This window comes from Hemicordylus capensis, chromosome 1 (assembly GCF_027244095.1).
Source record: "Hemicordylus capensis ecotype Gifberg chromosome 1, rHemCap1.1.pri, whole genome shotgun sequence".
In the NCBI taxonomy this organism is placed as follows: domain Eukaryota; kingdom Metazoa; phylum Chordata; class Lepidosauria; order Squamata; family Cordylidae; genus Hemicordylus; species Hemicordylus capensis.
This window is the reverse complement of record NC_069657.1, coordinates 247,165,154-247,182,775: the sequence shown is the minus strand read 5'-3', so window position 1 is coordinate 247,182,775 and position 17,622 is coordinate 247,165,154. Positions and strand designations below refer to the sequence as shown.

Sequence of the window (17,622 nt, the reverse complement as noted above, 5' to 3'; positions counted from 1 at the left end):
TGTGCGGTGGCCATTAAAAAATTTTTTTAAAAAAAATAAATGGCCGCCAAAAACAAAATGGCCACCTCACATGCTCAAATGGCCTCTGCGAGGCCTGGCATGTCCTAGGCCCTCACAGAGTCCATTTGAGCATGCACAGTGGCCATTTTGTTTTCGGCAGCCTTTTAAAAAAAATAAAATCATTTTTTAAAATGGCGCCCCCTTCAAGTGGTGCCTGGAGCACATGCCCTGCCTGCCCCACCAGAGATATGCCCCTGACCTTTTCCACATACTTTTCACTGAGTTAATCCTAAGACATAGTATACCTGGCTTTCAAAACGCTTTTCACAAAGTTCCCCATCAAAAGCTCTTGTGTAAATTTAGCAGTTATGGGATAAGGGGACAGGTTCATGTGTGGATTGGTAACTGGATGAAGGACAGGAATTAGAGGCTAGGAATAAATGGACAGTTTTCACAATGGAGAGAAGTAAGAATTGGGGTCCTCCAGGCAGGGGCGTAGCAAGGTTAGAGTGGGCCCAGAGGCGCTATATATATATAGAGTGGGCCCAGAGGCTCTCTCTCTCTCTCTCTCTCTCTCTCTCTCTCTCTCTCTCTCCTCCTATGTGCCACAATAGAACATCATCCAAGTGCACGGTTGGGCTTTTTGTTACCACTATTCAGCCTCATTTAAGAATTCTTTACTTCATGAGCTGAGCTTCAGTGAGGGGGGGCATTTTAAAATCTTGTCTCTGGGCCCACTCTAACCTTGCTACATCCCTGCAATACCAGTTGCTGGGGAGCAACAGCAGGAGAGAGGGCATGCCCTCACCTCTTGCCTGTGGGCTTCTCGGAAGCATCTGGTGTGCTACTGTGTGAAACAGGATGCTGGATTAGATAGGCCTTGGATCTGATCCAGCAGGCCTGTTCTTATGTTCTTATATGTTCTTATGACATCTGCCACAGAATCCCAACACATTGCAGAGGATTCTAGGCCATACATAGAGTTGTTAATATTAATATTTATATACTACTTTTCAACAAAAACAGTTCTCAAAGTGGTTTTCTTAGCTCAGCTTCTCCCTCCAGGTTACTCTGTCATGGAGCAGGCCAGGGGAAGTGGGCGGGGGTGGTGGTGGAGTGGCTGTGGTCCATAAAAATACTATCTCCCTTACCAGGGCCCCTGTGAGACAGTTGACCTATACTGAGTGTGTATTCTTGAGGCTGGGAACTAGGGATCGATTGGGGATTCTGTTGGTGTACCATCCACCCCGCTGCCCAACTGACTCCCTAACTGAGCTGACGGAGCTGGTCGCAGAGTTGGTGTTGGAGTCCCCCAGGCTCTTGGTGCTGGGGGACTTCAATATCCACTTTGGGACTGGCTTGTCTGGTGCGGCTCAGGAGTTCATAGCGGCCATGACAACTATGGGCCTATCCCAGTTAATTTCTGAACCAACTCATGTTGCCGGCCACACACTGGATTTGGTCTTCTGTTCGGATCGGGGGGTGTTCCGTGGGTGGGGAATCCGGAGGTTACCCCATTGTCATGGACGGATCACTACATGGTTAAGGTTGGTATCACGGTCACAATCCACCCCTGCAGGGGTGATGGACCTATTAGGATGGTCCGCCCCAAAAGGCTGCTGGACCCAGTGGGTTTCCAAAAGGCCTTGGAGGGTTTTGATGTTGGTGTGGCCGGTGATTCTGTCAATGCCCTGGTGGGAACATGGAATAGAGAACTCACCAGGGCAGTAGATATTATCGCTCCTAAGCGTCCCTCCAGGCCTGCTTCTAAGATGGCCCCCTGGTACACGGAGGAGTTGCGGGGGATGAAGTGGCTTGGTAGGAGACTGGAACGCAAGTGGAGGAGAACTCAGCTCGAATCTGACAGGATGCAGCATAGAACCCATTTGAAGACCTATGCAATGGCAGTGCGCGCAGCAAAAAAGCATTTTTGGTCGGCGCGCATTGCGTCTGTGGGTTCACGTTCGGCAGAGTTGTCCCGGGTGGTGAGGAGTATAATTTCTGCTCCTTCTGCCTCAAATCAGCTCCCAGAGACACTCTGCTGTGATGCCTTTAGTGGGTTCTTTGCGAATAAAATCTCCTGTATTCGGGCCGACTTGGACTCCACTATTTCTGCAGGGTCTGTGAGGGAGGTATCCAGCAATCCCTCTTGCAGTGTTAGGTTGGATCAGTTTCAATCTGTGACTCCTGATGACGTGGACAAGCTGCTTGGAGCGGTACGGCCTACCACTTGTTCTCTGGATCCTTGCCCGACCTGGCTGCTTCGATCTAGTGGAGAGATTGTTGGAGATGGCCTAGTTAATATCATAAATGCATCACTGGGGGAGGGTAGAGTGCCTCCTTGTCTGAAGGAGGCAATAGTTAGACCTCTTCTTAAGAAGCCTACCCTGGATCCCTCAGCAATGGATAGTTATAGGCCAATCTCCAATCTCCCCTGGCTGGGCAAGGTAATCAAGAGGGTGGTGGTTAACCAGCTCCAGGCGGTTTTGGAGGAAACTGATTATCTAGACCCATTTCAAACTGGCTTTAGAGCTGGCTATGGGCTTGATACAGCCTTGGTTGGCCTAATGGATGACCTTTACCGGGGAATCGACAGACGGAGTGTGACCCTGTTGGTCTTCTTGGATCTCTCGGCGGCGTTCGATACCATCGACCATGGTATCCTTCTGGGTCGCCTGGAGGGACTGGGAATAGGGGGCACTGCTTTGCAGTGGTTCCGTTCCTATCTCTCGGGTAGATTCCAGATGGTGGAGCTTGGTGACAGTCGCTCTTCAAAGCAGGAGCTATTATATGGAGTCCCTCAGGGCTCCATTCTGTCACCAATGCTTTTTAATATCTACATGAAACCACTGGGTGAGGTCATCAGGAGATTTGGTGCTGGGTGTTATCAGTATGCTGATGACACCCAAATCTATTTCTCCTTTTCATCTTCAGGAAATGGCACTCAATCTTTAAATGCCTGCCTACAGGCAGTAATGGGCTGGATGAGGGAGAACAGATTGAAGCTGAATCCAATCAAGACGGAGGTGCTCATTGTGGGGGCTCAGAATCTGAGGAGTGAGTTAGATCTCCCTGTGCTGGATGGGGTTACACTCCCCCAGAAGGAGCAGGTGCGCAGCTTGGGAGTACTCCTGGACCCAGGCCTCACCCTGGTATCTCAGGTGGAGGCCATGGCCAGGAGTGCTTTCTATCAGCTTCGGCTGATTTGACAGTTGCGTCCATTCCTTGAGGAGGATGACCTCAAAACTGTGGTGCACCAGCTGGTAACCTCCCGGCTTGACTATTGCAATGCGCTCTAAGTGGGGCTGCCTTTGTACGTAGTTCGGAAACTTCAATTAGTTCAGAATGTGGCAGCCAGATTGGTCTCTGGGGTAACCCGGAGAGACCATATTACACCTATTTTGAAACAATTGCACTGGCTGACAATATGTTTCCGGGCAAAATACAAAGTGCTGGTGATTACCTTTAAAGCCCTGAACGGCTTAGGCCCGAGTTACCTTAGAGAGCGCCTTCTTCTGCGTGATCCCTACCGCACATTAAGGTCATCTCAGGAGGTCCGCCTCCAGTTACCACCAGCTCGTCTGGTGGCGACTCGGAGGCAGGCCTTCTCTATGGCTGCTCCGGGGCTGTGGAATGCGCTCCCTGCGGAAATCCATGATTTGAATTCTCTGTTAGCCTTCAGGAGAGCCCTTAAAACGTATTTGTTTGGCCTGGCTTTCCAGGGTTTTAAAATTTTAACCCAATTTTGGGGCTTTTAATTACTGTAAACTGTTTAATCCTATTTTAAAATGTTTTTATATTGTTAATTGCTATATTGTTTTTAATTTGTTTTAGTTTTTATTGTTTTAGTGGCTTGTTTTAATTGTAAACCGCCCTGAGCCATTTTGGAAGGGCGGTATATAAATCAAATAAATAAATAAAAATAAATAAAATAAATAAAAGCAGTAAGAAAATGGCTCCCTGAGCTCACTATCTAAAAACAAACACTAGGGAAATAACAACATCAGTCACTGTGAGGTATCCTATGTTGTGCGGAATAGAGGCAATTGCTCTCCCACTACTAAATATAAGAAAGAGACACTTCTAAAAGTTCACCTTTGCCCAGTTAGTGGGGGGTTAAAGTACAAATTGTCTCCAAACAGGGCAAATTGAATAGAAATGTGATGCATTTGATAGGCTGAGGCTGAGTTCAATGTTTCATTAAATTCTTGTCAAGAAGCACAGTATAAAGATCAGGATTTAAACATTCAGTGGTGTCCTAATAGGATGTTAATATTATTACTGCATATTAGGCTCATGAAAATGTAGGAAAGAAATCAATGCTATCTATCTATCTATCTGTCTGTCTATCTAAATTTATATTTATTTATATTTATTTATATTTATATATTTAATATTAGGATAATTTTGTCGTACTGACCATCCCCTCTGAAGAGCAACAGAAAGAAATTGTTGACAAACACAATGAAATCAGGAGCAGGGTGAAGCCAACAGCCAGCAATATGCAGAAAATGGTAAGATACAATTCGTAGCTTTTCTAGCTATTGTTGAAAGGTTTTCTTTCACTTCAGCATTCCAGACAAACCTTCCTCCACAACTTCTAAAATGATATGAAGCGGAGACGGAAGCCATCTGAACACATACTTCTGAGATGCTCTATAGACAAGTTCCAAAGCGGAGGCCTGCAGCCAAATCAAATAAGTGGGCTTCGTGCTGTGCAGTCTTCTGCCAACAGTAGTGACCCACTTAGGCCCACAACTAAATATAAAAGAGCAGCAGCACCTTTAAAGTTGCACAACAACCCCAGCAGGCCACTACTGTTGATAGAAGGCTGTGAAGAATGTGAGCACACTTGGTGAAGCTCAGCCTTCCTCACCCACAAACCACTTGCCAGCTGGCAATGTGCACAGTCTGCCTATCCTTTTCTCTCTCTTTTCTTTTACCATTTCCCTTTACCCCTTCCTCTGATAGTTCTGGCATTGCCCCTCCTATGAAAAGTCAATGAGAACACACCTCAGAGGCCTCTGGGACAGTCTGCAATTCATGCAGGGCTCATAGCTACTAGCAAACTAGTATATTACGTAGAACCCGTGGCCAAAACCTTGCTCTCTGATGTCTAGCTTTTAATGTGTAGAGCACTTTCCTTATGACTTGGCATTTGATCATGCAAGTCCCCACCTAGAGACTGAGATGGGTACTGACTGCAGTGCAGATGATTCTCCCACTCCACCTCCCACTATTCTGCACACCCCACTTTTAGGAGCAGAAAGAAGCAAACTCTTACATTAAAATATGGTGGGAGAAAGGAGTGCCGGAAGATCTTTTTAGGTGTAACTTCCTTCTCTTTTCTTCAAATTCAATGGGAGATGCTTTATGTTAGGAGCAGAAAAGAGAGCTACTCTTCCTCATGGCGGAGGCGACAATGGCAGCACCATTCTCTGCAGCCTTCCATGTCCTCCACTAACAATCCCACTTCACTGGTGCTCATCCAAATACAGAGCCCATCCACTCCCCTCTGTCTGAGCTTGCCCGGGCTACCCTTGGCAAGCCAATTTCCTGCTGATCCTTGGATGACAAGAGAAGCATCCAGTCTAGAGCTGAATGGAAGAAGGAAGAAATGAAAAGCAAAATGCAAGCAGTGTGTGGTCATATAAACAGGTTTTTCTCTATGCTTGCCATGAGCTGCTGAAGGCTGCTGAATGTTGAGAAGCAGTGATGAGATCAACCCCAAGTTGCAAAGCTTCACTGTCTCTCCAGCATGCACTAAACTGTGTAATCAGCTCCATATAAGCATCCCACATGGAGGTAACTAAGCTGTACAAGTGTGGTGTGTGCTGGGGTGACAGGCCAGATTATGATGCAGTGTGTGCTGGAGACTTGCAGGCTGGATTCTTGTACTGTGCAAGCCTTAGGTGACCCACAGCTATGATTATTATTTCTTGTTTACACAGTCAGACAGGTGTTATTGACTGGTTTGTTTTATCCAGACATCGAGTCCTTCCCAAGGACCTGGGATGGCTGAATTTTATTGTCAATGTTGTTGCTGTGATTATAGACATCGTCGCAGAATATAGGCTGTTCCCAGTAAAGTTGCTTTTTGTAATTGGCTGATGGTGATTTCTGTGGCCCCTATGGTGTTGAGGTGCTCTTCAAGGTCTTTTGGGACTGCACCCAGGGCGCCAGTTACCACTGGGATTATTTTGGTTTTTTTCTGCCACAGCCTTTCAATTTCAATTTGTAGATCTTTGTATTTTGTGATTTTTTCTATTTCTTTTTCTTCTATTCTGCTATCCCCTGGTATTGCTATGTCGATTATTTTGACTTGTTTTTCTTTCTTCTCTACTACAGTTATATCTGGTGTATTGTGTGGCAGATGTTTGTCTGTTTGTAGTCAGAAGGCCCATAATATTTTTACATCTTCACTTTCTTCAACTTTTTCAATTTTATGGTCCCACCAATTCTTGGCTACAGGTAGCTTGTATTTTTTGCAGATGTTTCAGTGTATCATCCCTGCTACCTTGTCATGCCTTTGTTTGTAGTCAGTCTGTGCGATCTTCTTACAACAGCTGATCAGGTGGTCCACTGTTTCATCTGCTTCTTTACAAAGGCGGCACTTGCTGTTTGTGGTGGATTTTTCGACTTTTGCTCTTATTGCATTTGTTTTTAGTGCCTGTTCTTGTGCAGCCAGTATTAAACCCTCTGTTTCTTTCTTCAAGTTGCCATTCTTAAGCCATTGCCAGGTCTTGGTGATGTCTGATTTTCCACTTATATTGTGCAAATATTGACCATGCAGTGGCTTATTTCTCCATTTTTCTGCTCGGTTTTTGACTTGTTCTTTCTTGTAGGCCTCCTTTGTTTCATTGGTGTTGAATAGTTTCTCGTTATTGACCATTTGAAGTGCATCTTCTTCACTGTCCTTGATATATTCTTCAAGGCCTCTTTTCTCCTCCTCTACTGTTTGATGGACTTGCAGCATTCCTCTTCCACCTGAGCTGCGAGGGAGGTAGAGCCTATCTACATCACTGCGGGGGTGCAGAGCATGATTGATGGTCATGATTTTCCTGGTCTTACGATCTAGCGTCTCTAGCTCTGCCTGGGTCCAGTCTGTTATTCCTGCAGTGTATAACAGTTATATTATACCAGTATACATTATACCAGTATAATATAACAGTTATATTATAACAGTATACCTGTTATATTAGTGTATAACTAATATAACAGGTATAGCCCAGGTGTTTATGGCTTGTATAGTGTTCCTGCCATTGAGTTTGGATTTGAGGATTTTTCTAACTCTCCTGATGTATTCACTTCCTATTTTTCTTTTAACTTCAGTGTGTGCGATGTTATCAGCCTGGAGAATGCCCAAGTATTTGTAACGTTCTTTCTCTTCCAGGTTCTTGATCTTGCTTCCATTGGGCAGTTCTATTCCTTCTGTTTTTCTTATTTTTCCTCTTTTCATTATTAATGCAGCACACTTGTCTAGTCCAAACTCCATTGCTATATCGCTACTGAATATACGGACAGTGTTTAGCAGTGATTCGATTTCTGACTGGGACTTTCCATACAACTTCAGATTGTCCATGTACAGCAGATGGTTGATTTTACTTGATGTTTTAGATGTTTGGTATCCGAGGCCTGTTTTGTTTAGTATTTGTGAAAGTGGGGTCATGGCGATTACAAACAACAGAGGGGATAGTGAGTCCCCTTGGAAAATGCCTCTTCTAATGCTAACCTGTCCAAGTGCCTCGCCTTTGATTGTTAACTGTGTACTCCACCTGCTCATTGCTTTTATAATAAATATCTGAATGTTTTTGCTGACACCAGTTGTTTCTAAACATTTCAGTATCCATGTGTTGTTGTTGTTGTTGTTGTTGTTATTTTAATTATTATTATTACATTTATATCCCACTCTTCCTCCAAGGAGCCCAGAGCGGTGTACTACAGACTTGAGTTTCTCTTTCACAACAACCCTGTGAAGTAGGTTAGGCTGAGAGAGAAGTGACTGGCCCAGAGTCACCCAGCTAGTATCATGGCTGAATGGGGATTTGAACTTGGGTCTCCCCGGTCCTAGTCCAGCACTCTAACCACTATACCACGCTGGCTCTCTGAGACCCCTGAGTCTGGGATCTATCTATCTATCTATCTATCTATCTATCTATCTATCTAACATATTTTAATACCACCTGATATGTACATCTCTAGGTGGTATACAAAATTTAAAAGATAAGAAACATTCCAAGATAAGAATGTAATATTCTAAGCTGAGCCATATATTGTCAGGTAATTGGAACCTCTTGAATCTTAAGAAATAAAGTCTCATCAACTACACATAGCTATCTGTTTTAGACACTTCAGTCAGTGCAGAGTGCTGGCTTTGATGCCCTCTATGGACTGGGACTAGGTTACCATAGAGTCTGCCTACTTCCAGCACGTACAGGCAAGCCCTAAGATGGCACCTGATGCCCACCATTAGCACCAGTCAATTTGCTGAGTACCAGGGATTGGGAGTTGCCCCTTTTGTGGACCTTTTTGCCCAGGAAGGTCTGTCAAGCCCCATTTCTTGCGACTTTCAAACGTTTACAGATTTTCTTGTTCCACAAACCTTTTAAGGTCAATCAGAGACATGGTATGTTTTCAAACAGCTGCTTTTAACTGCTGCTTGAATATGTTGTGATTCCCTCCCCCCCTCCGCCCCCTGTATATTGTCATGCTTTCCATGGTTTGACTATAAGCTACTGGGCTAGTTTTTATTCAGGAACTATTGGTGGCGGGGGGGGGGGTAGATAGATGAATGCAGTTCCCTTCTCCAATTCAACAAGAATTCTTGTTCTGGCTGCAGAGCCTCTTTTAAAAAGGGAAATTCCTGGTGATCAACTGGTTGGGAAGAGGTGTGTGTATGTGTGTGCGCAAAATCTGAATTAGTCTCTCTTCTCCCACCCATAGTTGCATTTTAGCGGCTATATGTCCACTCTATATGGGATGTGAATGGAACCAGGCCAGGGTGGGGGTGGGGTTTCAATGGCAGGGAGGCGATGCTTTAAGAGCAGGAGAGGGTGCACTTACCCCTCCCTCTGCTCTTCCCCCTCCGGCAATCCTTTTTTCAAAAGTGCATCGGGGCAGCAGCAGACCTCCCTGCTGCCCTTGTTTACAGGATACAACTGGAAGTAACCAACATGCCTGCTCGCATCAGGCATGGGCACGCACATGTTGCACACACATGCCCGCCATGCGTGTGTGCGCGTGCAAAGTGCACACACTCATGCCCGCTGTGCCCAGGCACAGCGGATATTTCCGGTTGTATCCGGTAAATGGGGGCAACAAGGCGGCAGGGAGGTATGCTGCTGCACTGATGAACTTTAGAAAAAAGGAACACCGGTGGGGGAGGAGCGGAGGGAGGGGTAAGTGCACCCTCCCCTGCTCTTAAAGCAGCAACCCCCCCCAGGCATTGAACCAGTGGAACCGGCCACCTTTTGAACCAGTTCGGAGGCACATAAAGGGTTAGGGTTAGGGCCTCCAAACTCATTCCGTGCATTGTACAGGAGTGTCTGTTGTGATGTTGCATCTAAAATGCAATATTTGGGTTTTCCTCTTGTTTGCTTTGCTAAGACATGGAGTGAAGAAGTTAGCATGAATGCTAGAAACTGGGCCAAAACGTGTCCTGGAAGACGCAGCCCCCAAGAGGAGCGAATTGTGAAAGGTAAGTGATAGACCTATGCATGCTCAGAATTGTTGGATTCATAGGAACATAGGAAACTGCCATATACTGAGTCAGACCATTGGTCTATCTAGCTCAGTACTGTCTTCACAGACTGGCAGCAACTTCTCCAAGGTTGCAGGCAGGAATCTCTCTCAGCCCTATCTTGGAGATGCTGCCAGGGAGGGAACTTGAAACCATCTGCTCTTCCCAGAGCGGCTTCATCCCCTGAGGGGAATATCTTGCAGTGCTCACACATCAAGTCTCCCATTCATATGAAACCAGGGCAGACCCTGCTTAGCTATGGGGACAAGTCATGCTTGCTACCACAAGACCAGCTCTCCTCTCCTAGGATTGGATCCAATGAGAACTGACAAGGAAATTGTCAGAGGGACCCAATATGACCCCCTAAAACTGTCACTTTGGTTGGATCATGTCAGGAAATCTGGGGGGGGGGGGAATTAATATTCTGTCACCCTCTGCTTTTCTCCTGCATCCCTCTCCCTTACCTGGGACTTGGATGGCTGTAGGAAACAGCAGGCATTGTGTCTTCTTCACTCCTCCTAGAGCACTGGAGCCAGCTGTGGCTTCTCCCCCCCCCCCCGCTTAAGGTCTTCATAGGACCTTATGGATTGGGGGGGGGATTGTAGTTCTTTTAAGGAATGCAGCCATAGCTACATGCCTCAGAAGACCTATACACCCACAAGCTCCTTTGGTGTCTTACAAGGAACCTAAAGGGGGGGGAAGGGGGACGTTTTAAACCATAAGCTGTGGCTGGCTCCAGTGCTCCAAGAAGAATGAAGAGGACACTGTGTCTGCTATTTCCTGAAGCCACCTGCATCCCAGGTAAGGGAGGGGGACAGGGAGAAGGCAGAGGAAGTTCTGACAGACATATTGAAATTCCAATAGAATTCCACATTCTTCTGTCAGGGCAGAATTAATCCCAATAGTGCCCATAGGCCATACTGAGTCCAACATGCTGTCAGACCTGTCCAACTGCACAGCCCTAGTATGTGACGTGAAAAGACAAAGGCTACAATCCTATCCACAATTATCTGTGAGTAAGCTCCACCTAGTGCTGCAGCAAGATTTACATTTGAGTAAGCATGCAAAGGATTGCACTATAAAGGACATTTCATACATTATACAGGGGTGGGGGGAGATGTTTTCTACTCAGTGGAAAAGCAGTATGGGTGGGAATAATTGCCTAATAAAGGGTTGTGAATCTCTTCAAATGGACGACTTCCAATTGTTGCTTTTCGTTAACAATTAAAAAACCACAACAAACCTTGAGAGGCTGTGACATGTGGCTGTCATATGATGTCTAGTTTGGTCTTAATTCAGCTTCCAGTTTCCAGTGTTCTGGCCTATGAATGCAGGAGCATGAGAGGTTGAGAACTCATGGGCAATTTTCATAACTTGAAACAGTATTTTCTTTCAAACTATGCTTAATCAAATAATAAATTGCATTTAAACACATTAGATCATTGTTTATTTAATTCTTTTGTTGTGGCCTAAGTGGGCTGCCAGAAGGTAGATCAGGTTCTTCCGATCCGTCCTCCTTTCCCAGATATGCTTCCAGCCCTGAGGTTCTCCTGCTCTGATACGTGTTTCATTTGCTTTGCATTTCCCCTCAGCTTGACCTTTCTGGCCAAGCTTTTCTGGCCAAAACCAGAGGAATAAAGGTTTTCCTCCATCCTGTCAGAATTCCTTAAAAAAAAAAAAAGAGCAAACAAACAAAAACAACACCCTCAAATTCCGGACATTTTTAAAATCTCAGGATGACTTCAGGGCTCCAGCAAAACATCATAAGATAGATCCTGTAAGTCTGCTGACCTGTCCAGATGGGTGCAAATTCTGGCATCAATTTAGTGGCTAATCTTGATGAATCTGCACAAAGGAATTTAGCACATGTATACAAGACACCATAACATTTCTTCTTATTGCAGGAGACGTTTGTGGTGAGAATATAATGTACACAAATTATCCCAGTCCCTGGTCAGAGGCAATCGAACTGTGGCAAATTTCTCGGGAAGCTGAACCAAGAAAACGTCTTTCTCCCTATACTCAGGTATGAATGGAAACACCAGCACCAGTCATATACTCTGGCCCTCACGATATGTTGCACTAATGGCCACTAAGTTTGGTTTGTATTGTAAACAGTGAGAATTTGAGAAGCAAAACTAGCTCCCCACCCCCATGGCCCAGTAATTTCAGGACTCAAGAACTGCTGCCAAAGAATGAATGCAACAGATAAATGTGTGGCAGAAAGTCTGGAATATTTGGTCATCTCTAGACTAGACTGTTGTCATGTTCTCTGTGTGGGGCTATTATAGAAGTGAATCTAAACTACATATACCTAATGTGGCTGGGGAAAGCTCTGATTGTGTAATGACAAGAATATCAATTCAGTCACGGAACTCTGCATTAAAATGCACCCTTGATTTAATGTGGGTTCTTTTTTTAAAATGTTTTGTTCACAGATCATTTGGCATGATTCAACTGAGGTTGGATGTGCACTTGCCTACTGCCCAAAGAGAAAACTGCATTTCTTCTACATATGCCAGTATTGCCCTACGCAAGTATCAGTTCCAAATAAAATGTTCTTAATCCCTCCTTTTCAAGAGTCCCATGTGTTATCTGATGCACATACAAAGCTACGGTATGCTCAGACTGTTCAATTAATGTCATTGAATTTTGTATATTTTTGGACGCCTCCATCTTGCTTGACAACAGACCTCCAAGCAATTGACAATAAGATGATATTAACATATGACTATAAAATATGTTCTTTTAATGGCAGTGATTATTTGATGAGTTCACTGAATGGATGAAGATGTAAAATATCTCCTCCCCAATCCTTAGGGTTTGCCGCTGCTGTTGTAGCTGTGTCAGTTGCAGTTTTGAACATTCTGCGGTATTTCATTCCCTGCATGAAGTTAAACTAATGCATCAGGGTGATGGCAAAACATTTTTCTTGAAAGTGCTAGTTTTCTGAATGAAATTCTCCACCAGCAATCTTGCCATACAATCTAGAATTCTAGCTCTCCGCTGATATAATGGAGATCCAGGTGTTAGCAGTGGCAAAGAGTATCTTTGCCCACCTTTGATGGATGTGACAGCTGTTCACCTTCCTTGAACCAGCAGATCTTGTCATAGTGACACACTTTGGTCATCTCTAGACCGGACTGTTGTCATATTCTTTATGTGGGGCTATTATTGAAGAGAATCTGGAAACATCAGCTAGTGCAGAATGTGCACTAGGGCTGCAGAATGGGGTCGTCTATTAGACTATATAACATCTATTCTCCTCCACCTGCACTGTCTTCCAATTTGTTTCTGGGTTCAATTTAAGGCATTTACAAATTCACTTGCAATATCATCAGTGGTGATGCCCACAGCCCTCTGGCAAACACAGCCCACACCCAACACCACACAGATCTCCCCAGAAGTCTCATTTCCACTGCCATCTTTGATAAAGTAAGAAACAGCAGGAATCCTTTTTAAGCAATAGGAGAGAGCACCCACAGTTTCTTACCCTCCAGTGCAAATAAGAGAAGACATGCTTCTCACCTATGCCCTCTGCTTGTGTGCCAGAAAGGATTTGGGAGGAACATAGGAAGCTGCCATATACCGAGTCGGACCATTGGTCCATCTAGCTCAGTGATGTCTACAAAGACTGGCAGCGGCTTCTCCAAGGTTGCAGGCAGGAATCTCTCTCAGCCCTATCTTGGAGATGCCACGGAGGCAAGCATGCAGAAGCTCTTCCCAGATCAGTCCCATGCCCTAAGGGGAGGGTCTTACTGTGCTCACATGTAGAAGACCAAAAGTAATCTCACGACCAAAAGAAATCAGGCTAAGGGAGCCTAGTCTGATTCCTCCTGGTTGTCTGCTGCCATGGGAGCCACATAGCTCCTGGCAGCAAACTGCCAAAAGTAACCCTCCCCTTCAAAAAGGTTAGTGGAGTGAGCTCTCTGCTAATCCTGTTTGGCTGATCGTGTGCTGCTGTGGCACAGCTCCGCATCACGGCAACACATGAGAAGACCCCCACCAGGAGGATAAAACATGCATCCCGGTCCCAGGGGTCTCTCCGGAATGCCCCCTGTGCTTACGGAACTTCCTGGGGGCTGTGTATCTAAAGGACCAACTTCTCCAATAGAAGTCTGCCTGATTACTATGGGATATCTGAGGCCCTTCTGCATATACCACCTATTACTGAAGGGGTGTTTGACATTCACGCAGGACAGCCTTCTCATTAGCAGTGGCCAGGTTGTGGAACACTGTGCATCAAGACATTTGACTCCCTCCCTCCATGTTTTGCTTCCACTGCAATCTGAAAATATTTATTTAATGTGACTTTGAATGTATCTTGCCATGGCCCAGTCTCAGCCAGTCATGTGATTTTAAGCTACATCGCTGCCACCAAGTAGACTTTTATATTTTCGATGGCTTAGTCTACTGAAACAAGACTTCAAAAACCTCTGTTTTATTCCAAGTTAGGTAGTGTGAAAAAGCTTCTAAGCATTGGGTGGGGAAAACAAGCAGAAGCTACAGATTGTTAAATTCAAAAAGAGAAATTTTACTCTTAAACTGTTCAATTCAAAAAGTAGTTCTTTTGGAAATTTTCGTACAAAGAAACAGCAGCCATATGAGCATAAAGGAACAAATAAAATAGGAGAAAGACACGTCCAATGTAACATGCACCTAATACTGTGCCTTAACCCAAAGCCTCTACCAGGAATTTTCTTATAATCACGTTCTTACAGTCAACTTCTGCAGCGAACCTTGCTTTTTCCCTTGCTCAGCTTCAGTCTGGCTCTTCCTTTCCAGTACTGGGGGTTCAATTCCAGACTGTTCCTTCAGCTGCTTTGAGGGTGATTCAGTTCTCAAGAGAGTTTTCAGCTTAACTCTCCCAATGATTTCTCAGCTCTGATTTCAGCAGCTCTTCTCAGCTCTTCTTTCCTGGCTCTCCAAGACTCCAACTCCAACTTGCTCTACTGCAGGCAAGCCTCCTTTTATTCCCCTTCCCCTGCTCCAAATTTTTCTAAACAAACCAGTCAGGACAACTCAAATTCCCTCCATTATTTTAAAACATACCCAATCAAATCAAACCCTCTCTTCCCTCCAAAGGTTAACCAGTAAAACTCTTTTCCCTGTTAAACCAAACTGTAGAACAGGAGCTGTGAACGTTTAACCCTGCACAGCTTTTGGACACAGAACATAAGGAGTAAGCATATATATGTGCAGTATAGAAATCTGTAAGACAAAAAGAGGAGTTTCAGGCCTCATTCCTTCACATATCTTGATTTTTCTATGGTGCATTTCTGGTTGTTTTTTACAGTTTATCTTGGCTGCTAATTTGCAGTGTTTTTATAGTATTTGTTGTTTTTATTGTTTCATTGCATTGCAAATTGCCTTTGACATTTCTGGAAAGGCAGGTTATAAATAAAGACAATGCCTGACATTCTGAGCAGTGTTAGAAGTATGTAACAGGAGCTGCATCTGTGGAAAACTCTGTCATGGAGTGTGTTGCTGATGAGCAGGCAAGCGCAGGTAGAGGGGGAGGGCTGTGCAGCCCTCAGGGATATATTTTTGAGGTCAAAAAGTATTTTGAAGAGAGGAGAGAATGGCCCAAATCTCCCCTCCTCTACACATGCATTTGCTTGCTCAGCAACATACTGATTCTCCATTGCAGAATCTCTCATGGACACAGCCCCTGTCATGCGCATAGGCTTTGCTAAACATTAGGGTTAAAACATTATTTCCGGAAAGTGGTGCAAAATTATTATGCTATATAAACTAGCAAAATAATGCTGCATGATATTGTACCTTCTTTTAAGAATGGCTTGACGATAAACACCTTTCATTGCTCTGTGATTTCAGAGGGAATGTAATAAGAGGAAACCCAAAACCCTACAAAGAAGGTCCACCATGTGAAGACTGCCCTAACAATTGTGAAGATAAACTCTGCAGTAAGTTGATATAAACCAATTTCCTTTGGATAATATAAATCCTCTTCTGAGCTATCAGTGATAGATATAGTAAATCAGTCCAGAATCTTATCTGAAACTACTTCCCTTATATCACAATCTTAGCTTAATCTTGTAACCTTACCTGGGAAGTGAATTTCATCATTTAGATACCATCTAATGATGAGGCTGTATTGTATCCATCTGTGGAATGAACATCTAGTGGGACTAGAACCCCAAGTTAAGATCCTCCCAGAAGGACTTGCTATCAGGGACATAATTGTGTGAGATGACATTTGCTAAAGGAGGCTGGGTCCAGGCCATTTAGGCCTCCTACGTAATAAGAAATAGAACCTTCAGTTGAGCCCGTGAAACAGACAGGAATCTGTGGTGTTGAGCCCAAGACTGGAATAATGACTGGACTGATCTGATGCTGTCTTAATAAATAGGGCATAACATTCCACACCAGCCCTCACTTTTAAATATTTTTCAAGGACAGCTCCCAATGTATTATAAATCTGAAAAGTTCCCAAGGCAGCACTGACTCGTGTAGTGGTGTCTCTGAGCAGCCCTGTGTGAATATGAATTTCCTCCAACCATTCTGAAAGATGGTTGCACACCAATCTGTCATAAATGCTCCCCAATAAGAGAAACAAGGCATTATACAAACTAGAGGGGAGTGTAATAACAGTGCAAGTAAAATGGTTGGTTTTCTGTTGTTTGCATCTAAGTTCATTTTGGTTTGATTTCTTTCAGCCATTTCCTTATGCCAGTACATGGATACTACAGAAAATTGCAAAGATCTGCTACGTCTGTTCAAGTGTGATAATCAGCTGATGTACCAGCAATGCCAAGCCACCTGTAGATGTGGAAAAGCCATTATATGACATACACCTCAGCATTGCAAGGTTGATCTTGAGGCATTTGTTCTTAAATGGAAGCGGGTAAATAATAAGCACAAAGAGGGAAAAACATGTTATCTAAAACTGATCAAGATGTAGCATTTGAAATTATTGGTAGATAAAAAAAGAACATTTCCAAAAGTCATTTGTAAAGAGAGTAACACTCATGTCAACTTTATCAACACTCTTGTCAACTTTTCCCCTTTTCAATTCTTTCTTGTTCTGCTGAAGAAAATGGTTTTGAAGATTTCTGAGCTAAATATTTAAACCTTGCAAAGTATTCATCATTCCCCTCCCCCCAATTATTTGATTTCAATTCACAGTAATTGATATATTCTTTGCTATATGTTAATCTGGAATGTTGTTCAGTAAGCTACATGCGAATTCTGAATCTAGTTATTAACTGATAAATTCTGCAGTTCCAATCATAGCATGTCCATTGATTTTTTTTAAAGAAAAAATAGGAAATAGATGCAAGAAGCATATAAAGATTCAGGCATTCATTATTAAGTTTCATATTCATTATTATTATTATTATTCCTCCAAGGAGCCCAGAGCGGTGTACTACATACTTACATTTCTCCTCACAACAACCCTGTGAAGTAGGTTAGTCTGGGAGAGAAGTGACTGGCCCAGAGTCACCGAGCTAGTATTCTGGCCGAATGGGGATTTGAACTCGGGTCTCCCTGGTCCTAGTCCAGCACTCTAGCCACTATACCACACTGGTTCACTTTATATTTGCTTACATTGAATTGCATTTGCCATTTTGTTGTCCACTCCTAGTCCAGCACTCTAACCACTACACCACACTGGCTCTCCATGCTCAGACTCAGAACATTTTAACTGTGAAATATTGAATGTGAAAGTGAAAGTAATCTTGCATGATATACATAGGGATGCATTCTAATTTTCAGTGAAGCACAGGTCCATCATTAGAAACTTGTGAGTGCAACTCCAATTACAATTCTGTAAAGGCCTTCCATACAGAGTGGTGCTCTGCCAAAAGTTAAGGTACAAATGATTGAGTCTTGAATTCTGGTGATGCCAGTTTTATGAT

General features: G+C 44.0%; 1 protein-coding gene across 1 annotated transcript in view; it reads left to right on the top strand.

Annotated features, from left to right (window-relative positions):
- LOC128334887 (serotriflin-like) overlaps positions 1–16,623 on the top strand; it is a 36,631-nt gene extending 20,008 nt beyond the window's left edge. The window contains exons 8-9 of the mRNA XM_053272450.1: positions 15,578–15,666; positions 16,420–16,623. Coding sequence (XP_053128425.1) covers positions 15,578–15,666; positions 16,420–16,550 — 220 coding nt within the window. The 3' untranslated portion in view covers positions 16,551–16,623. The remainder of the gene's footprint in view (positions 1–15,577; positions 15,667–16,419) is intronic.
- Positions 16,624–17,622: the final 999 nt, after the last annotated feature.